Raw genomic sequence first — 26,345 nt, forward strand, 5'->3', positions numbered from 1 at the left:
ATATGATACAAGTTGTGTCCCTTCTCTGTTATCTGTCGAAGATTGGGTTAAGACTTTTGAGTGAAGATTGTGCCATTTTCTTGGTGTGATGCAAACATTTCGGTGTGATATTGGGGTCCCGCAAAGCTCAGCAAAGCTCATTTTCCTCGTTCCTTGGTAAAAAGGTTTAGTGTGGGTACTCTTTTGATCCAACTTGGAATTAGGCCAATCGATGATCAATCATAAGTATGCAGCTTGCTGCTTCCATATCCTCATTTGTACTTATCGGATGAGGTTATTAACGATTGTTAAGGGGATACTCCAACAAGATTTTTATTATCTTTGCGAGATCAAATCGTAGATCCTAGTTAAGGGGCCTAAACCCTAGAAGCACCAGAAGAAGAAGCAATAGTGTTGATTGACCTATTTTTAAAAAAGAGTTCAAAAATGGGACCCAGGGGACTTGAAGGCATTAAAATAAGGTAGGACCACACACATTCACACTCGATCTCTTGTGTTAGTTGTTGATGTAGTTGTACGGACATCCGCAATTTGCGTTGACATGTTGACATGGCAAACTACGATTTTTTGTTTTTTATGTTGATGCGTGCGGTGCGCACATTCACACTGTTTTCTTTGGTATACAACATCGTTGTTGGTTCTCCACTTTCTTTTTTTAAAATCGTTGGCACACTTTTGTGGGAAACCTCAAAATGAGGAAAACCTAGAGGGTATGTCATATGTAAGAAATGCCCAAGGTCATAGCGAACACATAGTCAAACAAATTTTAGAAAAGGGGCAGACCATCATAAAGAGAATGATGCAAAGATTGTAAAAAAGAAAAAGGCTTGAAGTGGTATTCACCAAAAATAGGTTGATTTTTTAGTTGCCAATTCGTCCACATGCCCAACATTGGATCCAATCAATGAAAGGCTTGTATTGCTAGAGATTAAGAGTGGTAATGCCAAACAACAAAAAAATGTTTACCAAAGATGGATAGAGGAACCTAGCTCGAAGAAGCACTACTTTATGATCCAACAAATTGCGAGAGGCATGACAATTCTATAACAGGTGAGGAACCATTTCAATAGATACACCACAAACGCAACGAAGAGAGGATGCCACATGGTGCCTTGCCAAAAGATCCACTTGTAAGACTTGCAAGCAAGTGGTGTCATAGAAAAAGATGACATTTTAAAGGCATCTTATTGTTCCTCTATATCCTTAGTCGCTTTCTCCGCCAAGGCAAAGGCTTATGCATCTTCCAAATGCTACTTTCATAATCATGAACACATGGTCCAAGAAGTAGGAAAGCGTAAGCCAAATGCACAAAAAGTTGAGGCAGAGATAAAGGACCACGAGGAGGGGTAGTTTGATATCGGCTCCAAGCCGCCAATCTTTCTCACTCATGGAGAGGAGCAATAGGCTCAAATGGTGTCAACAAATTTTGAATCTTTTTCCATAAAGGACGATAATGATAGCTTAGGCCAAATTTAGCACAAGCATCTACAAAAGATAGCACATATTATCCAAAACATCTTTAAAGAAGTAGACATATTTTTTTGCAAGGAAAGAAGCCTTCCTAGGGTCTTGAATAGCTGGTGGTTCATGAAAAACTATGCTCTACTTTCCAAACAAAGTGAATTAGAAGCATCATTCAATTTGGACTCCAATGAATAAACTCTACAAGCTTTTCTATGCCAAAATTAACTTTTTAGAAAATGAACGAGTAACCTTGCCATCAAAATGGAGAAGACATCTTAACACATGTCTACCAAAATGATACCCAAGGTTGCCTTTGAGATGCAAATTCGAATAGCAAAGAGGTCTTTTGTGCCATTGCATGAAAGAGCATGTCAAGAATATTCAAACCACTATCCCCAAAGAGTTGGTTTAATGGTAAGGCTTTGGATTTTCAACCTACGGGTTATGGGTTCAAATCCCGCATTGGGTCCCCTATAGAGGGACACCTTGTGCTCACCTGGTGTTCACGTTGCTAGGGCTCTTACCCTTGAACAGTCGAGTGCATCCTCCTCCTCGGTGGATCACCCGAGGAAGAGGTTCCTAGCTTGGTAAAGGAGTTCTCTCTGTTGTTCCCAATACATGTGGTGCTTCAATAAGGTGGCCATTGTGATGCCTACATGTGGCCCTTGCCCGATAGTACATGGTCCTTGCCCGACCATGTTTCATGGCTTATATTTGGAAGGGATAAACACCTCCCCCTGTGGGCCCCTTGGTGTGTTGTAAAAAAAATAGTCAAACCACCATGCCTTTTTGAAGAAAGCAAAGCCTCTTAACAAACATAAGGTGAAGACCCTTTTTAGCATGTCTAGTTTTTTAAATGATATCCATGGTCAAAGACATAAAACATCTATCTCAGCTTTTCTCCACATTATCAATGGCAAAAAGAATTGAAAAGACGCCATGACTATAGCTTGCACAATTCATAAACGAGCATGTACGTCTAGAAAGTTACTTTTAATCAAGCTTTTGATTTAGCCTTTGCATCACCCATTTGGTCTGGAGCGTTAGAATTATCAACACCCTAAAACCCATTGAGTCATTTGCTGACATGAAATATGCCAACCTATGGGGTATTCCACCACATGCACCTATGAAGGAATTTCACAATGAACCATTTGGCAATTACAAGCTATATAGTGCACCAAGAGGTTAACAAATGATCCAAATATGTAAGCAAAGGATGAGTAGCCACAACTAAAGTAAGGCACTCTAAGAGCAGCCTTGCCTAATAGATCTTTGTAACTCCCAACTATCTGTATGATGCCGGGAGCCAAGTATCAAGGAAGCTTCGGTATCACTGTAAAGCTAGTACACAACTGGCGACAATCTCAATCCAAACCTAGTTGTGCCATAGTCATGGCAATGTAGTTCCATCTGATAGTGTCAAAGCCTTTCTCAATATCAACATGAAGCACAAGCACATCCCACTGGGTGTATTTGGTATCTTTCATGCCAATATATGCACTAGCCAAGTTACCATTAATGTGCCTACGATGAATAAAACCATGTTGAGCAAGACGTAATCCATCATACAAGAAACCCTAAATTCTATTAGCCAATGTCTTAGTGATCAATTTATAAACATCTGACATGAGAGTGATAGGAAACCTCTATGCATGCGTGCACACACGTATGCATGTGAGAGAGAGAGAGAGAGAGAGAGAGAGAGAGAGAGAGAAATGAAATGAAATGAAATGTTATATTAACGTCTTCAAAAGGCCAAAGTGACCTATGAGACCAAAAAGTTACAATGTGGTGGATCTGATACAAAGTCAAAGTAACAAAATGACAAAACAAATATACTATAGAATCCTGGACTGCTAGGTGTGAACGGGGCAAAGCAGCTAGCTAGGGTAGCTAAATCACAAGAGATCCAGCATCGATCGCTGGCGAATGTCATCAATCTCCTCCATAGTCAATAGTCTGACCGGGCGTCGTGCATGTCGGGACAAAGTGATCCAAATCCTCTGATGCAGCCTCCGTCGGTACTATGTAGTCCTCCGCAGTCATGGGCGTCTAGATCTCCCCAGCTCGGTCGCCCGGTCAATCAGTGTGCCTCTGGTGTGAGGCGACAAGCTCTGCTGTGGTAGTGGCTCCGCTGAGTGTCTAGTGTCTGCTCTAAAGAAGTCTGTGATGTGTCTCTGAGACTAGCTAGCCTCTCCTCTCATCAAGCTCTCTGTGTCCACGCAGCTCGAGTAGAAACAAACCCAAGCATCTCTGATCCTCGTACTACATGACTCTGGAGAGTGATCCAAAGCAATGGAGGCAGCCTCGTATCTCGTAGTAGACGAGGCAGTGGCATGTGTAGTGTAACTCTGTCTCTGACTCCATGCCACACATGGGGCATGTCCTAGCCTCTGCTAGTATTCCACTGTATCTCCCAGTCTCGATCCGCAACTGGTGTGAAGATGTGCGTATCTGGCCAATAGCACATCATATCCCATGAGACAAGTATCCATGTATGTGGGCGTCGTCACAAAACCGTCCTCTGTAAGCTGGAGAAGATGCTCTCTGTAGAAAGCCATCTTCGTGCCTAGCTCCTGTGCTGGCTGTACCCATGTCCTCCTGATGTCTAGCTGAGCCAGGTCCTATCGGATGAGCCTGGTGATCTCGGACTGTGTTAGAGTCAGAGAGGGTGCCTCTAATGAGTACTGGAAGGGGGACAATCTGTCTATGCTAAACCCATGTGCCTAAAACCATGATATCATTTCACCATACCTGCATGCTGTATCTCCCTGCATGGCTAACTGTTGAGAAGACTCAAGTGCAAGGCAAGCATATCTATCTCTGGGAAGTTCCCACATGTGGTGTATGAAGGAGACAAATCTGGTAGGCGCCTCGAATACCAGTGGAGGAGCAGCTAGCTCTACTCAGATAATGGCATGTGGTACTGAAGCCTTGGCTCTAACGAGCCACGAGATCATAGAGACCAAAGGCTTCTCCATGTCCCCCCACCCATCAATGCGACCTGTCCTCCCATGATGATCCAATGAAGGTCCCCATATCTCAGCTCCATAGAGCAATGCAAACGCCACTAAAGTGTCAAATAGCCAGAGCTTCATCCGAGGCTCCTGGAACTGGACCTGTGAACACATCCTCTCCAATCTGCCCAATGCTACATGGGCTCTGGTCAATCTAGAGAGAGAGAGAGAGAGAGAGAGAGAGAGAGAGAGCTTAGATTGCTTGTTTTTTGCATTGGTAATGGTTTAGCAGCACTTGTGAAATAGAGCTTGGTTCATTCTCTACATAGTGTATTATTTTAGTCTCGCTAAAAGCCACATGCCTTGCAAATGATTGAGCTTTGGTAGGGCTATATATGAGCTAGCAAACTTAATGCTTTAGTGGTGGATTTTGTGAGCTAAACTTGTGCTATTTCTTGAGCTTTCTTCGCACTGTGCAATAGTTGGAGGCTTGCAAAACATTAAAAATTATATAGGAAAGAGGAAGTCAAACATGGATACCTTGGAAGATGAGTTTTACACAACATCCATATACATATATGTACACACACACATACACACAAGGTGCTGCCTAAAGGGGAAAAACTGTACGAGGAAGGCGAATTTGTGTACATGTGATCATTGGACTTGTCCAACCATGTTCAATAGCAAATATTTGGAAGGACACGCAAACCCATTTGACAATTTCCAAAGGTACCATCATGACTTCACTGCCAACAGTTTCTTACTTTGAGTCAGTTAGACACAATAAGATTGGGAGGGGTCAAAAAACAAATATTATTCATCACTATTGCAATTAAGTAGGCTGAGATTTAAACCACACAAATCTGGAAGCCTACACTCTGATACAAGTGATAGGAAGGAAATAGATCAATTTCTCCACTGTGAAATGCCAATGCTTTTAGCATAACACAAACTCGCCTTGCACTGCTGCACACTCTGGCACCTTGTGAGGCCCATCATCTCCAACACTCTCCTATGGTGCAATTTCCACTCAGTAGAAGAGCGAACTAGCTTAAAATACTCACACACAAATACTGATCAGTGCTATTTAATATATGATACACGGAACAACCATCAAAGAATTGCCAGATGGGCTGCTGCAGTTAAGCTCAACCGATCTATCTAGCATCACTACTTCCTAAGGTCCTCCCATTTACAGTACTGACCTCCAGCCAAAGCACGGTAATATCGATCAGTACAATACACAGGCCTCCCATTAGCTGCTGCGGCAGCTGCAGCAGCCAGCTCATCGTCATCCAATACGTCTACTGGGAGATTCAACAAATCCTTTTTTCTGTGAATGATAAATCAGACAATGAAGATCAATGTCTAGAAAAGATTGACTGTGATCAAGAGCATTGTCTCTACCTTAAAGCGACCTTGGAATCTGCGGCCAAAGCCCCTGCGCTGCTCTTTGAAGTGAAGACTGCTACAGTATCCTTGTCCTGAGGCACGAGCAAGAAAAGAGAGGCTGTTGCTGTGACTAGCAATGCTGCTGCACCTATTAGTGTTTGCTTCAGCCTGTTCATCACTGGCTTAACCTGATGAGGACCAGCAAACCCAAAGCCTTCCATCAGAAATAAAGAACACACAGAACTTCAACTTTGCATGCAAAACAAAGACTAGGAGCAGTGAGACGTATTTTACTGACCTGGTATGCCCCCAACAAGCGATCTCTTGCAAGCACCTATCATGGACACAAATGAGACTTCTAACCCTAAATTTTCAAATCAAAAAGTTTTTGGGCTCACAGCTTACTTCTGGGGGCTTCACCCAAAGCTGGCCATCGTACCACCCTGTTTCTTCGTACGGAACGACGGCCGATAGCAGTCTATTCCCAACATAGCTCCATCCCTGGAAGAGCGACCTTTCATTCAATCAGAATGAAGTACAGGAAGGGATGTGGAGCACAAAGACTGCAAGAGAATACCAAGTAGAGTCTTAAAACAATAATGGCAACAGCAAACAATGACCCAGCTCCTCCAGCAAGGGCAAATCTCAAAGGTTCCTGCAAAAATTGTTATTTTCCATAAGCTTGTACTGTGTGTCTGTACGTGCGACTGTGTGTGTGTGTGTGTGTGAGAGAGAGAGAGAGAGAGAGAGATAGAGAGAGAGAGAGATACATGAACGTCTTATAAAGGCCAAAATGACCTATGAGTTACATTATGGTGAATCTGATACAAAATCTGGATAAAAAGAAAGAAACTAATTATACAGAAATACAGAGAGAGAGAGAGAGAGAGAGAGAGAGAGAGAGAGAGAATGAAATGAAATGAAATGTTATATTAACGTGTTCAAAAGGCCAGAGATACCTATGAGACCAAACTGATACAAAAGTGGTGAATCTGTTACAATGTCTGGGTACCTTAGTACTAAAGTACTAAGTGTGAAAAGTGTGAAAGTGTGAAAATGAATGAGAAAACTAAATGCAAAGTATTAGATAAACTGGCCCTCTTCCATATATAGACCCCTTTACTGCATGTGTGTCCGGCACATTGCTCGGGCCGTGCCCGTCTAGTCCTACCCTTGGCATGACATTACTCTCCCCTTAGAGAAGCGTTTTCGTCCTCGAAAACACAAGTGGTGGTATCTTCATAAGAACACTAATGTTTTCCACCGTGGCATCCCTCATGGATCCAACGGTTCGTTGAATCAAAACCCGGTTCATTGGGAGGTTCAATGAAATCAAGAGTAACATCTTGATTTTCTACATTGTTGTCCCTGTGCAACCGTCTTGGTTAACCGACTCATAATCAAAAGAGCGTGAAGGCTCCATTTAGAACTCACTTGAGAATGCTAAACGAGTTATCACAACTAAGAGGTTTTTAAATGCATACCCAGGTTTCAGACTTTCTGAAGCTACTGGAATGTGCAATATAACCTCGGCTCATCTTTCCATCAAAGTTAGAGGTAATAAAAGGATGGCATAAACCAAGGAATCTTCATGAACTAAGAAGCTTTATAGGTATGTGTGCATACTATAGACGCTTCATAGAAAAGTTCTCACAAATTGCGGGACCATTACATGACCTAACAAAGAAGCGTTAGGTATACATGGTCTGCTAAGGAATACAATGATTTCAAAAATCTTAAAGAAAAGCTTATCTCTCAACCTGTGCTTACACTACCGGATCTCTCAAAACCATTTGAGGTCCAATGTGATGCTTGTGGTGATTGCCTTGCTTCTCCTTCCATTCCTGCTTCTCTCGATCCGAAGAAATCTGTGATCTGTCCTGAGGCTGTAGTGCTCTTTGTCTTCTCATTAGATTATCCCTGTGCCGATGTAGTTCCAGTAGGTACATGCCTAAGAATCTTTGATCCTGGTATTGCATGACTCTATCTAGAGGTCCAAAGCCTTCTTTAAATAGGCAATGGAAACACCCACGTATCTCATAGTATACGGTGCAATGGCATATGTAGTGTAATTCTGTCTCCGGCTCCATTCCGAATAACTTGCAAATTCTGCTCTCAGGTGGGATTCCCCTAAATCTGCCAAATTCAATTTCCAGCTGGTGTGAGGATGTACAAATCTGACCAATAGCACATCTCAAACCATGAGACAGGTGGGTATCCATGTAGCTCGGGCGAATCACAAAACCATCTTCAGATAGTTGTAGGAAGTTTTCTTTGTAGTCGGCCATCTTCGTGCCCAATTCTTGTGTAGGGTCTACCCATGTCCTCTTAGTGTCCAACTGTATAAGATCCTGGCAGATGATTTTATTAATCTCCGTTCGTGTGATTGCCAGTGATGGAGCCTCAAGAGAGTATTGGAAGGGGGGTAATCTTTCCATACTGAACCCGTGTCTCTGAAACCACGAGGACAGTTGCGCATACCAGTATGATGTATCTCCTTTCATTGCTAATTGTCGAGAGGATTCGAGGGCCAATCTAGTATATCGGCAATTATTTGTATCCCACAAACCATGTATAAAGGACACTGATCTGGTAAGAGCTTCAATTTCAATCGGGGGGAGAGAGAGAGAGAGATCTTTTGACGTCTATTAGAGGCCGAAGTAGGCCTTTGAGACAAATGAAATATACAAGTGTGTTTTCCTTCTATCGAGAAAAGGACAAAAGTACACGTAACAAAATGGGGTCATGTGGTAGGGGGTGATCCATGGGAGGCCAGGAACGAGATATGTGTTTTATATATTTATTTATTTATTTATTTATTTATTATTTTTATTTTTTTATTTTTTATTTTTTTTGGGGGGGGGGGGGGGGGGGGGGGACTATGTCTCTAGGGGGTATGGGTGCACATCTATATGCTCAGGAAGTACAATCATGAAGTGCGTCAAGCTGACTAGCTCCATCCTATGTCAAATTGGGGGTGTAAAATTTGGTACATGGGTGAGTGTGGTGTAAGGGCTGCGTGTATGATAGCGGCAGTATCCGAGCAAATCTCTCCTGGGCTGCCTAGTGGTGGCGACTCCAGAGTCTAGATCTCTAGGATTTGTATGCAATGAAGTCTTGGAGCTCTTGTATCCTGGAGCTCTGAAGTGTTTCCTAGCTTTGAATGTCTTAGCCTACTGTAGGGTGATCCCTCACTATGTCCGTGTTACGGGTGGCAGTAGGGTGGTGGTCATCTAGAGAAGTCCGTAAATCGATTGTCCGCCACCCTCTGGTGCTGCTTTAAGTGCCAACAGTGTCTACGTCCATGTATCTCCACTAGAAAATGAAGTGGGCTCTCATATGTTCTCAACCCCCATTGTATTTCATCAATTCATTGCCAAGGTTGGTTGGTTCAGGAGTCTCTCTCTCTCTCTCTCTCTCTCTCTCTCTCTCTCTCTCTCTCTCTCTCTCTCGTTAGGGAATAAAGGCCTAAGTGCCTTGTACTTATAACTTATAAGTTAAAAAGACTTATAAGTGAGGGGGCCCAAGTGTGAATGGCCCCCTAGTCACTTACTCATATACTCAAATATGAAGCCCAAAAGAATAATAGCGTGGCTTTTTCCCAGATTTCAACGAGCTCTCTCTCTCTCACGCCTTTCTCTGTGTGTGCTTCTACAGCGCCTCTCTCCTCTTCTCCTTCACTCTCATTGCATAGGACAGCAAGTGGGCTCTCTCTCCTGCTCCCCCACACATGGTATCAGAGCTTTAGGGTTTCCAAGAGAGCCATCTTCGCAACACAGATCAGAATTCTGTTTTTGCTCGCTGCGGGAAGGATATTCAACCGTTTTCCATCAACTCTGTCGCGAAGGGATCCTCTCACCGTGTAGAATCGACCTCCGGTGACAGTCTCCCCAAAATTAGGGTTTCAAAAACTGGCGAACAGCAGTCTATTTCTGCTGAAATTGACCAATTTCGGGGTCAATTTGATGCAATTTCATTAGGGCAAGCCTCACAGGTCAATCTTACAGGTGTTTCCACCAACGAGGTTCTGAAAATTCAGCAAAACAGGTGTTTACAGGTCTGATTTTCGCCCTAAAACAGGGAATTTCAGCAAGCAAATGATGTATACACCTTGTGGAAACCTTTGGTAAGGGTTTGGCAGTGAATGTACGCTGTTTTGGGGTGATTTCGCGTGAAATTTGTTCGCTGTTTTTCTGTAACAGCAAGCTGTTTTTTGCCCGATTGCGCACATTTGGGCGTGTTTAGGTCGGCAAAACAGGGTTTCAGTGTTTGCAATCACTCAGAATGGCTTCTAGCAGTGAAAGTGGCAATTTGTTGCACATTCGCAAGCTTGAAGGGGCCCATAACTTTGCTATATGGAAGAAGCAATGTTATAATGTGATGTTGCAGAAGAAACAGGCGAAACCTATTAAGTTACAGGGTGTGAAACCGGTTGATATGGAGATTGAAGAATGGGAAGAAGTGGACGAGTTGGCTCGCTCCACGATCATGCTTTCGGTGTCTGACAATTTACTCTTCAATGTAGAGAATGAGCAGACAGCATGGGGCATGTGGAAGCGTTTAGACGAGTTGTATGCACAGCAGAGTGCTGCCAGTAAAGTGTATTGGCTTAAGAAGCTTATGGATCTCCGCATGAAGGAGGGCACGCACATGTCAGTGCACCTCAATGTATTCAATTCTATTTTCAGCCAACTGACAGAGCTGAAATTCACGATTGATGAGGAGTTCAAAGCTACTTTTCTGCTATGCACATTGCTCGAGAGTTGGGATGTATTCCGAACAGCTCTTAGTAACTCAAGTGCGTCACTTAAGTATGCAGATGTAGAGAGTTCTCTCTTGATGGAAGAGATGAACAGGAAGAACAACACAGGTGGGTCTTCTAATGCATTGCACTTGAGAGGCAGGTCTCAACAGAGGGAGAAATCTGACAGTAAGGACAGGGCACGCAGCAAATCTCGTAGGAAAGATGTTGTGTGTCATCATTGTGGAAAGAAAGGGCATTATAAACGGGAATGCTATGAGTGGAAGAAAGAGAAGAACAAGGGTGCTGAAACTGATGCAAAGGACAAGGGAAATGCCAAGAAGAGCACTGTGTTGATTGAGGAAATCAATGTTGCTAGTAGTTGTGACAGTGACAGCAGCACTGATGTACTCAATGCCTCTTCTGTGGATGCACATACCCTTGCTATGGGTTCTGATGTGGACATGCATACTTGGATTCTTGATTCAGGTGCCTCCTTTCATGTAACACCTCATAGGGATTGGTTTACACAGTACTCAGGTGAGGTGCAGGGCACTGTTTATTTGGAAGACAACTATGCATGTGACATTGCAGGTATTGGCAGTGTCCAGTTTTCTTTTGCTGATGGTATGACTTTTGTTTTGCACAAAGTGCGTCATGTGCCACAACTCAAGAAGAGTTTGATTAGTACAGGGCAGCTAGATGATGCAGGCTATCACACCACTTTTGGTGATAGCAAGTGGAAAATTTGTAAAGGGGCCCGGATTGTAGCCAAGGGTTGTAAATCGGACACTTTGTATCCTTTGCATGTATCTAGTGTGCGTGACCATGTTGTCGCCGTAACCGAGCAGCCAAGTGTCTCTTTGTGGCATGGCCGGTTGGGACACATGAGTAAAAGAGGAATGGAAACTCTGTCTCGTTGTGGTTATTTGCCGTGTTTGAGGTATGCTGATTTTTCTCATTGTGAGCACTGTATTTATGGTAAGCACAGTCAAACACCGCACAAAAGGTCTCTTTCTTTGAAGTCTGACAAGTTAGACTTAGTGCATTCCGATGTATGTGAAATGCCACAGTTGTCCTTAGGGGGAAAGAAATATTTTGTCTCGTTTATCGATGATGCTACACGTAAGGTGTGGGTGTATCCAATACGTGCTAAAAGCGATGTTTTGGATACTTTCAAGAAGTTTCTTGCGTTTGTTGAGAATCAAACTGACAAGAAGCTTAGGTCTTTGCGCTCAGACAATGGGGGGGAGTATGTATCAAAAGCATTTATTGACTTTTGTGCTACTAAAGGTATTAAAAGAGAGCTCACGGCTCCTTTTAATCCCTCTCAGAATGGAGTTGCAGAGAGGTTGAACCGGACTATCCAAGAGAAAGTTCGAAGTATGCTGTCACATGCTGCATTACCTCATGGTTTTTGGGCAGAAGCTGTGCAAACAGCTATTCACTTGATTAATCGCTCACCTAGCAAGGCTTTGGGTGGAAAGGTGCCTGAGGAGGTGTGGTCTGGCAAGCCACCCTCATATGCACATTTAAGAGTGTTTGGTTGTGAGGCCTATGTTCACATCCGGAGTAAACTGCGCACCAAACTAGAACCAAAGTCTCATAAATGCATTTTCCTAGGATATGGTGAGGATGGTGAAATGGGGTATAGATTATGGGATCCCGCATTACGGAAAATCATACGCAGCAATGATGTCATCTTCAATGAGAATTGCATGCACAAACAGCCCACAAAGGTCGAGGAAGTGCGCCGGGTTGTTTTTCGTGAAGATGTTACATATGGACAGCCAAGAAGGCCCAATGTTCAGCAGCCTTTACATGCTGAAAATGGTGCTGAAAATCAGCCATTAGCTGCTGAAAATCAGCCCCAACAAGTTGCCATTGATGCACCACAGGAAGGGGAACAGGTTGATGTTCCTAGACCGCCCGTTGTTGCGATGCAACCGGCTGAACAGCCTGCTGTTTTTGATGGTTTACAGGCTGAAAATCCACCTGTTATGGATCATTGGGTGCGTAGGTCTACTCGGGTGACAAGGCCCCCCGATAGATATGAACCGTCTTTGGACTATGTCATGCTTACTGATTGTGGTGAGCCGTCTTGCTATAAAGAGGCTATGCACCGGGAAGACAGTAAGAAATGGTTCAAAGCAATGGTTTCGGAAATGCAGTCTTTGGAGAAAAACCATACATGGGACTTGGTTGATTTGCCTAAAGGGCATAAGGCTTTGCCATGTAAATGGGTTTACAAGACCAAGGTCACATCTGATGCTTCTTCTAAGTACAAGGCACGTTTGGTTGCTAAAGGGTACAAGCAAAAGCATGGTGTTGATTTTGATGAGATTTTTTCTCCTGTTGTAAAGCTTGCCACATTACGTCTTGTTTTAGGCCTGGTTGCTTCTGAAGATATGGAGTTAAAGCAAATGGATGTCAAAACAGCGTTTTTGCATGGCGATTTGCTTGAGATGATCTATATGATGCAGCCAGAAGGTTTTGTACCAAAGGGGCAAGAGAAGAAAGTATGTAGACTCTTGAAGAGCTTGTATGGTTTGAAACAGTCTCCCCGTGCATGGTATCACAAGTTTGATACATTCATGAGGTCTCAAGGATACAAAAGAAGTAATTCTGATCACTGTTTGTATATCAAAACGGCAAGTGATGGATCTCTTCTATTGCTGATTTTGTATGTTGATGACATGCTTATTGCGGGTAAAAATGTCACGGAGTTGGATGCACTACAGCAAAGCTTAAAGAATCGCTTTGACATGAAGGATCTTGGTAATGCTAATCATATTTTGGGCATGCGTATCTCTCGAGATAGACCCAACAGGCGTCTGTATCTATCTCAACGAGATTATGTTGATAAGGTGCTACATCGTTTTCATATGGATGGGGGAAAGGCACTTGGTACTCCGCTGCCTCCATATGTAAAACTGACTGCACATGACTGCCCAAACACAGATGATATGCGGGCTGAAATGGCCAAGATTCCTTATGCATCAGCCGTTGGCAGTTTGATGTATGCTATGGTTGCTACACGTCCGGACATTGCATTTGCGGTGGGAGTGGTAAGCAGGTACATGAGCAATCCTGGCAAAAAGCATTGGGAAGCAGTGAAGTGTATCTTGAGATACTTGAAAGGCACTAAAGACTTGTGCATTTGTTTTGGGAAGAGTGAGACATTTGTGCATGGCTTTACAGATGCAGATTTTGCTGGACATCCAGATTGCAGGAAGTCTACCTCTGGATATGTGTTTACATTCACAGGAGGTGCAGTTTCTTGGATTTCTAGACTGCAAAAATGTGTTGCTTTGTCTACCACTGAGGCTGAGTATGTGGCTGCCACTGAGGCATGCAAAGAAGCTTTGTGGCTCATGCGTTTGGTAGAAGAGCTTGGCATTAAGTCACCGGTTCCTGTGCTACACTGTGATAGTCAGAGTGCTATTATGCTTGCAAGGAATCCTGTTTTTCATGCCAAGACAAAGCACATAGAGGTGAAGTATCATTTTATCAGGAGTGTGCTTGATGACAAGAGCATTACACTTGTCAAGGTGCACACAGATGACAACCCTGCAGATCTTTTGACCAAGAGTCTTCCAGCAGAGCGGTTTGCTTATTGCCGTCAGATGATGGGTGTTGGATGAGTAAGTGCATGATCAGCTGTTGTATTATAGTTAGCTGATTCTTTGATCTCCCAAGGTACATTGCCTTTAGGTGGGAGGTTGTTAGGGAATAAAGGCCTAAGTGCCTTGTACTTATAACTTATAAGTTAAAAAGACTTATAAGTGAGGGGGCCCAAGTGTGAATGGCCCCCTAGTCACTTACTCATATACTCAAATATGAAGCCCAAAAGAATAATAGCGTGGCTTTTTCCCAGATTTCAACGAGCTCTCTCTCTCTCACGCCTTTCTCTGCGTGTGCTTCTACAGCGCCTCTCCCCTCTTCTCCTTCACTCTCATTGCATGGGACAGCAAGTGGGCTCTCTCTCCTGCTCCCCCACATCTCTCTCTCTCTCTCTCTCTCTCTCTCTCTCTCTCTCTCTCTCTCTCTCTCTCTCTCTCTCTCTCTCTCTCTCTCTCTCTCTCCGCCCTTGGTCTTATGCTTCCGCATCGTCGACTTTGACATGCTCATCCCTGCGAGCTATATGTACCAATGGCTACAACTCCGCATTGTCGACTTTGACATGCTCATCCCTGCGAGCTATATGTACCAATGGCTACAACTCCTTCCTAAATAGAACTGCCACTCCCCCCGAGCCCCGACCTCTGTGCTCTTACCAAATCTCCTGTCTGCATGCTGTCTCCCATCTGTATCTGCTCACATGTGGCATAGACTGCCCAGGGGCAGAGTAGAAGATGATGTCCCTCCCTTTGAAACTATCCTCAAAAGCAACCACATCAAGGTGTAGGGATCCATTACAGTTCCATGTAGCAACTTTGAGTGTGGTCCAATAGCTCTCGCACTGTCATGCAGAGCGTCACTCCAATATCACCACTCTTCCATCCCCATCGAAAGCAATCTTTCTTTTTTTCCTTATTGCTCTAATATCCGGCTTTACCTCCTCCATATGGGCAATCAACAAGAGGGTGAGGTCGTCTCTGAGGAAGATGCCCGTCTTCTTAAGAGTTGGTCTCTTCTTCAAAAAGTCCTTCGATTCCATGGAGCGGAAATGAAGGATAAGTGCCCTTTCTTTCGAGGTTTCCTTGTAGCTGCCATTTTTCTTATTGCCCACTCTCCAAGGTCTTGTATGCGTATGCTCATTAACCCCCATCATAGTCATCAGTTCCTTTACTTCCTCATCCACAATATTTTTGTCTTTAAGGCCACATTCTCACATGTAAGGCACGCACACGTCTCCTTTGCTCCTATTCTAGTGTCAAGTTAATAATGGTAGGTGTGGACGACGTTTCTTAGCTTTGCCTTTCGTGGCAATCTCGATCCATTTCTCGGTCTCGTCCACTTTCTGTTGAGTCTTTGTGATATCATGTAACAAACTACTGACGTGTCGAAACCCTAATTCTGCTGAAACCCTAACCCTAAAATCAATAATCCTAATTCTACCCAAAACCCTAATTCTGTTGAAACCCTAATTCTTCCCAAACCCCTAGTCTGCTGAAACCCTAACCCTAAAATCAAAAACCCTAATTCTGCCCAAAACCCTAACGCTAAAATTAGAAACCCTAACCCTGATTTTCTGACATGGTGGGCTGACACATGGCCTGCTGTCCGGACACCAACGCGATTCATGAAAAGCTGGCAACTTCTGGCATTGCTTTTTGAACTAGGAGCTTTTGAGTTTTGAAGGCTTTTCAAGCCAAGGGCCTTAAAATATGAGGTTAGGGCTCATTCTCTGGCATGCTTCCTGGAGAAGGTGCAGAGTCTGGAGTACCGGATTGTACTCTGTTGATGCAATATAAAGAAATGCCGAAAGGGGCGCCAAGGTTTGGGGCCAATTCTCTCTGGGGTGGAAATTCGCCACTCCGTGTCGCGTGTCGTCTCTCTCTTTCAGTTCAGTTGTTATTGAAGTGCTAAAAGTCTATTCAGTCTGTTCTTTTCTATTGGCTCGTGGTGCCCACCTTGTGACAATGGTATTAGAGCATCAGGCGTGTGCTTTGTCTGAAAGCATACCGGTCCTACAAAAGAGGAGAAAGAGCTATTGGAATTTTATTTGAGGTATCTTCATCCTCAAACCCGGACGTATCAGCAACTCCCACCCTTACTTCATCGCGCATCGGGCGCACTCCCGTCTTCACCGCTCATGTCTTGCAGGGCACAAGCCATTAAGATCACTTGCAAAAGAAGGATCCAAGATTTGTTTCAAGTCACTGTATTTTCTCAGAGAAAGTGCCATGCAGATATTGATGTCTACAGCTACCAAGCCGCACACTTCCAAGGACTTGGCAAGCTTTCAAGAAAATTTTTGCCCGAAGTTATATGGTTTCTGACATCTTCCTTCGGAGTGCAACTTCTAGAAGAGTGGGGTATCCTGAAATGCTTGCCATGGAAACCCTAGCAGATTATAACTTGAAATTTCTCGACATCTCTCAGTAGATGTCTCTTCACGAACAGATGACCTTGGAGGTTTAGTGTGATTGCTATCTTGGGACTACCATCGCCGCCAAAGAAACATTGTTTGTCCAAGAGCTGATGGACCATGCTGTGCTCGGCTACGACCTTATGGAACGAACCTAACCCTAGTTTTTGGTGCAGGTTTCAAGATGGAAAGTCAGTCAACTTTTCGAGCTCGATTGATGTCGAGATTGCTTTTTAAGTTTGAGTTCTGTTTGATCTTGTTTGGTGATCCTGTTTGAAATTTGTTTGAAATGGATGGTATTTGTTTTGAACCTGTTTTGATGCCGATTTGAGTTGTTTGACTCTGATTTGATACTAGTTTCAATGATTGGTGATTTTACTCTCGGGTGGAGTAGTGAGAAATTATGTTTGAGAATGCTTGTTCATACTCATGGCCCGAACCCTTGTGGTTATTTACGGGGGGAGTAATGAATGATTGAAAAGTGCTGTTTTTTTCCTCATGGCTTGGACCTTTTTAGGTTATGCGGGAGGAGTGATGAGGAAGTCATTGAAGATCTCCCGGCCCGGACCTTGTTAGGTTATGCGGGTGGAGTGTTCATCGACGGCTTTATATTTCTATGTCTTCTAACATGCATATGTAAGCATTTGCGTTGCATTGTGATGTGCCAACCACTGAATATTCCTAATTGGATGAGATTGCCTGGGAATGTAATTTTTTAGTGCATCAAGGCACCCGTGGAAGATCAGTACGGTCTGGGTGTGATGGCTAATTTTACTACACCGGAATATCAAGAGTTCCGATCTGGAAGAAAGGAAAAGCTAACTCCTTGATCAAAAGAGCAGAAAGGAGAAGCTAACTCCTTGATCAAAACAGCCGAAAGGAGAAGCTAACTCCTTGATCAAAAGAGCAGAAAGGAGAAGCTAACTCCTTAATAAACAGACCAAACTGATTGTCCCTCGGAATGACCCTCGGAAATTTTTGAGCTAACTTGAGTTGTTTTGCAGATATGCTGTAATCGTGGACGGTTACTCTCTTTCAAGAAGGGGAGATATAACAAACTGCTGACGTGTCGAAACCCTAACTCTAAAATCAGAAACCCTAATTCTATCCGAAACCCTAATTATGTTGAAACCCTAACCCTAAAATCAAAAACCCTAATTTTGCCCAAAACCCTAATTTTGCTGAAACCCTAACCCTAAAATCAAAAACCCTCATTCTGCCCAAAACCCTAACCCTGATTTGCTGACCTGGCGAACTGACACGTTGCCTACTGTTCGGACACCAGCTCCAATTATGAAAAGCTGGCAGCTTCTGGCATTGCTTTTTGCACCAGGAGCTTTTGAGTTTTGAAGGCTTTTCATTGTAATTGCTTTTCAGGCCAAGGGCCTTTAAATATGAGGTTAGGGCTCATTCTCTGGCATGCTTCCTGGAGAAGGTGCAGAGTCTGGAGTACCGGCTTGTACTCTGTTGATGCAATATAAAGAAATACTGAAAGGGGCGCCAAGGTTTGGGGCCAATACTCTCTGGGTGGAATTTCGCCACTCGGTGTCACGTGTCGTCTCTCTCTTTCAGTTGAGTTGTTATTGAAGTGCTAAAAGTATGTTCAGTCTGTTCTTTTCTATTGGCACGTGGTGCCCACCTTGTGACATAACATCCAACCAAGAAGTTGTCATTTCTTTGTATTGTTCCTCACCCTCTTTGATAGCCCTAGCGATGGCCGATCTGTTGCTGCCCTTCGTGTTGCTGCCCCCGTCATGTACCCTTGCCAAGCTCCTGCATTGCTAAAACCCGCCTATACTTAAAAACTTTACTTTACATTATGACAAGAGAAACTTCGCAAATAAACCTATACCTGGAATTAATACTTCAATCAAACCATGGCTTGGCAGCTAAAGTGCTACCAAGCAGACACTGACACCTTGTAGGCCCCAAAGATTAGCGCCCCTTTCGGCATTTCTTTATTCTTATAAAACTTGGGAGAAAACCTGCAAGTTCGAGCTGTCCCACTTTTACCAGGCTGAAACTTGCCTACTCTAGCCCAAATTTGGCAACATAACCGCAGTAAGAGGCCTCACAGTCAAAATCCCCATGTAAAAGATGACTTCCCCAGCGCATATGGGCAATTTCCCAAACCTGGCCAGAATCTGTAGCATGCTGAATTCTCTATTTTCTGCCCCAAAAATGCACCAGACTCCTATACACTGATCCCTGGAGCTCTTTGGGGTTCTAGGGATCAATTAGGATCAAAACCCTAAACCTGCAAAAATACACAGCAGGCTGTATTTTACTGTTTCGGGCTCCGTTTGGCATGCCGGTCGCATCCGAAGCAGGCCCTCGTACTCCCGCATCTGTAGGGCTACTTGCCCTTTGAATCGGACGAGATTTCTTGTGTGAAGTCTCTCCGAATTCACCTATACCTACTGGGGATTGACAATTAGCTGATCAAATACATGGACAAGAAACTCTTGCCTCGGCATATGCACATGAACCCACACAGCTGTACATACAGATGGAAAGCCCTTGAGCTGGGCATTACGATTCTGTATTCAAAGGGGGAGAGAGGTGCGCGAGAGCGGAATCATCGCACTACATAAGACAAGGGAGAAGGCAAGCTTTCCATTAAAGCTCTGATCACTTGCACCCACTACTCACACATAGTAGTTCAAATATGAAGTCAAATCAGCCCCTTCTCTCAATTTGAGAGCCCCCTCTTCATGTAGGCTTGGAAATTTGACTTGGAGCCGCCATGTGTCCACTTTGCCTCTTTTGAGTTAATTTCCTAGTACCCACCGACTTATAAAGTGTAGCGAGGGGCCAGAATGACTTTAATATGAGCCTAGGCACCCTTTTACTGCTCAGATTTCAGTGCCGACTGGTTCGACCATCTCGTGGCGACCTGCCCTTCTCGATTGGGGCTGAAACTCTCAGCCGTCAGCCGTTTCACAAGGGCCACACAATGTCCGGCTATTTGTGACTTCAAAAAGACAGTCCCAAAAATATAAACAAAAATCAAGGGAAAGAAACCTGCAACTAAGTTCGGTATTTCTTTATTGTTCCTGTTGGCTCCAAAGACTAGAGCTCCTTTCAGTATTTCTTTATTGTTATTGCGAATAGACAACCCGAACACTTACACCTATCTCTCACCAAGCTGTCCAAACCTGTCCATGGCTGTAATAGCAGGTTTTTGACCCAATTTCGCTAGCACAACGGCGCAAAATCCTCTGCAGGTCAAAAGTACACGTCAAAGACACTTTCCCTTGCGATTAGGAAGCTTTCCGGTGAGCTGCATGTCAATTTCAGCATGCTGTAATTCCTTGATTTAAGTTTTGAACACTGTCAGGTGCCCAAAGCCTTGTTTAAGCATCCCGAGGCTTACCCGAGGCTCCCCTGACGTTGTCCTGCAGTTTAGGTGCGAAACCATAAATCTGCAGAAAAACACAGCAGGCTGTAATTTTTTGTTTTGGATCATTTTGGGGGGAGCAAACACGTCTATACGTGTCTCTGGTGCTCCCGCATACAATCGGGCCCATCCTTCTGCCCAATCTTCTCTTTTCCTTTGGTAAAGGTATCAGCTGAAGCCTCCATTGTAGACAGATCTCCTATCATATCACCTTCCTCCATACTGGAAAAGAATGGCCGTTTCGAGGATAGACTCAGGCACTTGAAAGTCAGCCCTTCCTTCAAATCAGTAAAAAAGCTATTAGTGAGTAATCAGGAAACAACCTTTCCAACAGACTGCATAATAACGCTCTGGATCCTTGTGGACACATCATGAAGATGACTGCTTGGAATCTGGAGAAAGAAAACGCATCTGGCATATCTCCTCTCCAACCTTGCAACAACTGCACCAGGTGCTCAAACACTTGCAACCGAAGCAAGCCGCACCATAAGCTCTAAACAAGACACATATACTAGGGGATGCTTTGCGGTAGGATTGTAGCAAATCTCTGCCAACCCCCTCTAGATGCAAATCCGCGGATAAGGAAGCTTCCAAACAATGAAGCCGCAAGCCGCCCTACTACCAGGCTGAAAATCAGCCCCTCCATGGGCCTCGAGCATCACAAGGCATCGGCAAGCCTAGATACTATGTCAAAGCCAACATCAACTCCAAGACAGTATCAACGCCGGTGCTCACCATGCCAGACATCTACAACAACTTTGCCACAGCAAGAAACAAGTTTCCATCCTAGGCTCTCCTGATCCCTCATACATGGGTCATGAGCTCACTACTTCCAGAACACCCATGCTACAAGTCTAGATCATAGTTGCCAAGAGACATGTTTCTTCCACTTTTGAAACTTTGTGTTTCTTTGAAGACATCTGCCTTTGTTTGGGTGGTTCCCATCTACTAGAAGTTTCAATTAAGCCATGTGTTTTCTAGCACATAATACACCTTTCATGTCTTACTCTGAGATGTTGTGCAAACCGCATAATTATTTATTATACATGTATAAATATCAACATTTATCTAGACTTTTTTTACTAGAGGGTGGCGATGTAGACATGGACTGAAACCCCCTGGAACCTGTTTTGAAAATTCGCATTTTGAAACTCCATGGCTATTGTGGTCTAGATTCACCCCTATCACAATTGACTCCACAATTCTTAACTAGTTGTCACCACTGTAGAATCCAATGAATGTGATCTCACTGTCTCCTCTCAGCCAAATTCAGTTGATCTTGGACTGTAAGGTGTGTGGTAAAAACCTCTTAATTTCTGCTTAGCGTTGAGCACTGCGTTGACTAGCTCATCCTTCCTATGTAGCCTTGTCTCACCCTACAAAAGAATTCAGGGCTGTTTCCTCAAACCATTGAAGCTTAGGAGCATAACTCAGGAATATGCAAGCAGTTTGAATTTACAGAATAGTAGTTCTTTCACATTTCTTTCATGGATTTCTTACATATAGCCGGGCCTTGATGCACAGGATATGCAGGATTCCCATTTAATGCATCCTGTGAGGATCAAATTATCATGTGTAACATGATGCAAAAGTGTAAATTTACAAGAGAAAAGCATTGACTCACTCGAGAGGGCTCAAAGCTGGCGCTGGCGATTGGTGCACCCAGGAACACAAAGAACAAAAGCCAAAGGCTTCCCAGGCGGACACCAAAGTCTATCCAGCTTAGCTGGGCCCAAGAGTACAAAGCTTCTTCCTTCAAAGCAGCCAGCTCATTTGCCTGCAAATTGGACCATCAGTGCGTCAGACTTGCAGGGGCATGCTCTCTCAAAATCAACCTTCTATTGAGAAAGAATGAAACGCAATCAGACGTATACATAACATTGATCGGACTGCAGCATACCGGTCGCTGATCTGCAGGAACTTCAATCTCGAAGGCAGGATCCCAGCCATCCACTCCATTACTGCCATTCCGCCCATCTCGGTCGTTACTACCAAGAGCTTTCACACACAGAAGCGTGGACCTGTTGCAAATGGCGGAGGGCCCTGGCATGTCCGAGTGAGACTTCCATCTGGATAGAAGAGTAATGGGTGCCCTTCGGAATCGAAGGGGGTCCCAGGGGAGAGCTGAGAGGCTATGGTGAGGCAGCACATGGCTGTCCAGCATAACTCTCATGCCTCTGGCTCCTCAGGAAGGTTCTGCGTATAAAAACATGCGCAGGTTGTCCTGCCAAGAGAAAACTCCTCTCTCTCTTCCTCTCTCTCTCTCTCTCTCTCTCTCTCTCTCCGTGCCCGCGCGCGCGTTGTGGGAGCGTGCGTGTTTGTGTGTCTGTACCACCCACCTTGGCCCGCGCAGAAACCAGCACGATGATAAGTTGGGCAGGCTATCCAGCGTGGCGCCTACATGGACAGCTTCCATTGGAGAAAATGGGTGGACTTGTGGCATCCCGTATCATGCTTGTGGTCGCCAACGCTCCATGTCACACTAGCCCGCTTCCGCACGCAGCCCCGATCTTCTTCAACGTGTCAAACACCTCACTCAAAAATTGAAATGTATGGGAAGCCAAGGTAGCAAACTGTAGGTAAAATAAAAAGCTTATTAGCCGAACACGGGGTGTGATCTTGCTTCTTGAGACACCATCTATATTAGTACGGTCGGTTGCTTTCGACGGCTTGTCTCTCTTCCCCTCTCTCCCTCTTTATCGCGTGCAAAGGGGGTTTTTTTTCGTTTTGGACTTTAGCCTTTAGGTCGCAGATTGTAACACGTGTAAAGAGCTTTCCCTTCTGCCATATTATGTTAGTAGATGTATTCTATAACGGCAGTGAGAGTGCCCTTTACATGTGTCGAGAGCTGCAAGCTGAAGGCTACAATCCAAAAGTCCTCTGCGCGATAAAGAGGGAGAGAGAAAGAGAGAGAGAGAGAGAGAGAGAGGTCGCCGAAGGCGGGCGGCCGTACTAGTTACCTCAAAAATTGTCTAGACTAGGGTATGGGGGTCATTGCTCTAACACTAGCATGGATGTAACTTTTGTGTTCCTTAATTATTCTTTGTGTTTATCCTGGTAAAACAAGTGAAAGGATCATGGTGGCTTTCTAAAATAACAAGAACATGATAAAATCATTAGGCTGAGTTTAGCTAGAATTATATAAGGTAAAGCATTGTTCGGGAATATCTCTTTTATTAAGGGACTGAGTTTCCTCCTTGCAAAGAGAATAATAATTGAATTTTTGAATTTGCAAGATTTTTGAACTAAGTTCTCACATATTTCACCATTTTTTCTTCCCTTTACCATGGTTTGCTCATGTAGTATGTGTGTGTGTGTGTGTGTAGAATTTACTAGAATTATGCAAGGTGAAGCTTCACTTTAGCATTCTTTTTTTCTATTTCTTTTTTGCAAAACTCACAATTGTGAGTGAATTATATTGATAAACCCAAATAATTACAAGGTCTTGTCATGCTCGTGTTGAGCCATGACGTCATCCAGGGACCATAATTACATCGGCTATCAGGGCAGCCATCCCAACCAACGCGCCCCCTTATCCTTGATACCTAGCGTCCATTATCATGTTCTTCTGAGATCTTTTAATTACCGATAACCAAGATTTTCCCCCGTCCTAGGCATACCCTCTACTGACAACAAGGCACAAGTAGTCCTAGACCAATCCTCCTAGTGTTTCTTGTGTCTGAGCGTCCATGGTAGCACTTTGCTTTCTTGTATAATTTCTGTGAAGCTTGCCACCTCAAGACCTCCTTCAAACAGACGTCGGTTCCTTGTGTGCCATACATCATGTAAGAAGAAGTACCTGACGATTTGAGTGCTGATGAGGATGGCAGGATGAAAGGGCGGTGGTAATGTGTGTGCTAGTCTCCACCCAACCGTGCTATCTTATAGCCTCCCCCTAGCGTACACACTATCCGGCGGTGCCGGTGGCCTTACCCATAGGACCCATGTCCTTATATTACCCCCCCTTGGAGAATCGTTTTCGTCCTCGAAAACGAATGTAGGAAAACGTTTCTTAAGTGCGGAGACATTCTCCCATGTAGAACCTTCTTCACGTCTATCTAGCCATTTTACCAACACCTGTCGTCTGACATGATGTCTGGTGCGAAGCTCATGACAATACAAAATCTTTTCGGGCTCATGAGGAATGCTTGGCGGCTCAATAAGGTCAACTAACACACGTGTGTCGATGACATTATCATTCTGTCCTACCTGTTTTCGTAAACGGCTAACATGAAAAACAGGATGAACTCGTGAGTAATCTGGGAGAGCTAACTTATACGCCACTTGACCTATACGTTTGAGAATGGTAAACGGTCCACAATAGCGTGGTGAAAGTTTAGCAACTTTTTCTATCTTCAGACTCCTTAATGCTCGGAACTTTGAGGAAAACCTTGTCTCCTTCTTCAAAAGTAGCAAGACGACAATACTCATCTGCGTACTTCTTATATCGATCTTGAGCTTGCTTAACCTTCTGTCGAGCAACTCAAAGCATTTCAAAATGGTCTTGGAGAAAATCCTTCGCTTGTTGTATCTTCTCCTTAGCCAACCCCACCGTAACGGGTTTCAATATAGGTAAGTAGTCTTCCCAATTGGTTTGCTTCTTGCTAGCGTACGCTCGTAGCATATCCTCTAGCACTTGATTAACTCTTTCGGTTTGACCATCCGTTTTTGGATGAACAGCCGTACTTAGATTAATTTTAGTTTCCAACTTTTGGAACACAACTCTCCAGAAGTGATTATCGAACTTTCGATCTTTGTCACTAATGATACTAGCTAGAAGACCGTAGAGTTTATATATATGCTCTATAAATAGCCTGCTAATTTCGGTGTCTTAACCGTAGTCTTAGTGGGAATGAATCGACCCATCTTTGTGAGATGGTCTACAATTACCCAAATGGCATCATGGCCACGATTTGTAGTAAGTAGTCGTACTACAAAATCCATAGAGATACTCTCACACTTACCTTGTGGAATCTCTAAAGGATGTAAAAGGCCACCTACATTGAGGCGCTCTGCCTTATTAACTTGGCACTGTTGGCAGTTTAGTATCTACTCTTGAACATCGTGATGTAAGCCCGGCCAATAAAACTGCCGTCGAACTAAGGCATACGTCTTACGAGTACATGGATAACCAGCACTTGGACCATCGTAACACTCAAATAAGATTTGGCGCCTAGTGTCTGAGTCCTTTGGCACACATACTCTACCTTTGTGGAGTAAGTAGCCATCATCAATGGAAAATTTATTCCATCGCTTAAGCTGTTTCTGAGTACGGGTGGAGCTCTGTGTGTTGGAGTTTCTATCTGCGCGTGCAGAGACATGTTGATATGGTTGTTCAAAGACATGTGAGTGTGAGGGATTCCTTTTTAAACTGCACTCCACACTTTAGCATATGATTGATCTTGTGCACACTTGCCACGTAATGACTCTAAAAATCCACTCTTTATTTCTGTGAAAGCAAGTGAATTAATCTAAGGCATCCGACTTAGTGCATCCGCTACTACATTATATCACCCCTTGCGATATCGTAGCTTACAATCATAATCTTGAAGGATTTCGGCCCATCTAGCTTTACGGCCCTTCAAGTCCATTTGAGTAGTAAACCATTTAATACTCTCATGGTCAAAAACTACTTCAAACTCGGCACCATATAAATAGTGTCGCCACTTTTGTAAAGCGTGGCATAGAGCTCTCTCTCATAGACATAATAATTCTGTTCAGCTCAATCGAACATTTTACTTTCAAAGGCTATAGGTTTTGCCTCCTGGAGAAGTACCGCACCAATTGCTTTATTGCTATCATCACTCTCTACAACAAACGGCTTAAGTGGGTCGACGGTTGCTAGGATGGGAGCAGTGGATATAGCTACCTTGAGTTGTTCAAAACTACGTTTTTGGGCTTCTTCCCAAGAAAAGGTCTTACCTTTTGCTTTAAGTTGATCCGTCTCATAGGAACATCAATTTTGGCATAATCACGGATATATTGTCGATAAAATCCAGCCATGCCTAAAAATATTTGAAGCTCCTCAACCGTGTCGGGATGTGGTCATCGAAGAATGGAAGCGACCTTGTCAGTGTCCATTTTGGTGCCATAATAAGAGATCACATGAATGAGGTAATGTATCTCTGTTTTAAAGAAATCACACTTGCTTTGTTGAGCATACAGCGTGTGAGCTTGTAGCTGTTCGAACACTAATCATAAGTATTCTATGTGTTCATCTTCAGTCTTACTGTAAATGAGAATGTCATCAAGGAAAACCACAACAAATTTTCCAAGATAGGGACGTAAGACACTTTCCATGAGTGTCATAAATGTAGCTAGAGCATTGGTTAGACCAAAAGGCATAACCAA

The 26,345-nt window shown here is 43.9% G+C and overlaps 1 protein-coding gene across 3 annotated transcripts; it reads right to left on the reverse strand.

The window, feature by feature from the left end:
- Positions 1-5,222: 5,222 nt before the first annotated feature.
- LOC147446765 (protein CONSERVED IN THE GREEN LINEAGE AND DIATOMS 27, chloroplastic-like) lies at positions 5,223-22,479 on the reverse strand. Of its 3 annotated transcripts, XM_086525940.1 has the most exons (8): positions 22,334-22,479; positions 21,895-22,218; positions 21,619-21,771; positions 6,397-6,474; positions 6,225-6,320; positions 6,118-6,153; positions 5,835-6,007; positions 5,223-5,760 (listed from the first exon to the last, which is right to left on the reverse strand). In XM_086525940.1, exons 2-8 carry the CDS (start codon positions 22,165-22,167, stop codon positions 5,598-5,600), a joined length of 972 nt encoding a protein of 323 aa, XP_086382066.1. In that variant the 5' UTR covers positions 22,168-22,218; positions 22,334-22,479; the 3' UTR covers positions 5,223-5,597. The 3 variants fall into 3 exon arrangements, with proteins under 3 accessions (XP_086382066.1, XP_086382067.1, XP_086382068.1); XM_086525942.1 differs by lacking the exons at positions 5,223-5,760; positions 22,334-22,479 and adding an exon at positions 5,774-5,795 and having other exon boundaries at positions 21,895-22,327; XM_086525941.1 differs by lacking the exons at positions 6,397-6,474; positions 22,334-22,479 and having other exon boundaries at positions 21,895-22,327.
- Between the last annotated feature and the right edge of the window lie 3,866 nt (positions 22,480-26,345).

This window comes from Adiantum capillus-veneris, chromosome 12 (genome assembly GCF_014529385.1).
Source record: "Adiantum capillus-veneris isolate H3 chromosome 12, ASM1452938v2, whole genome shotgun sequence".
In the NCBI taxonomy this organism is placed as follows: Eukaryota; Viridiplantae; Streptophyta; class Polypodiopsida; order Polypodiales; family Pteridaceae; genus Adiantum; species Adiantum capillus-veneris.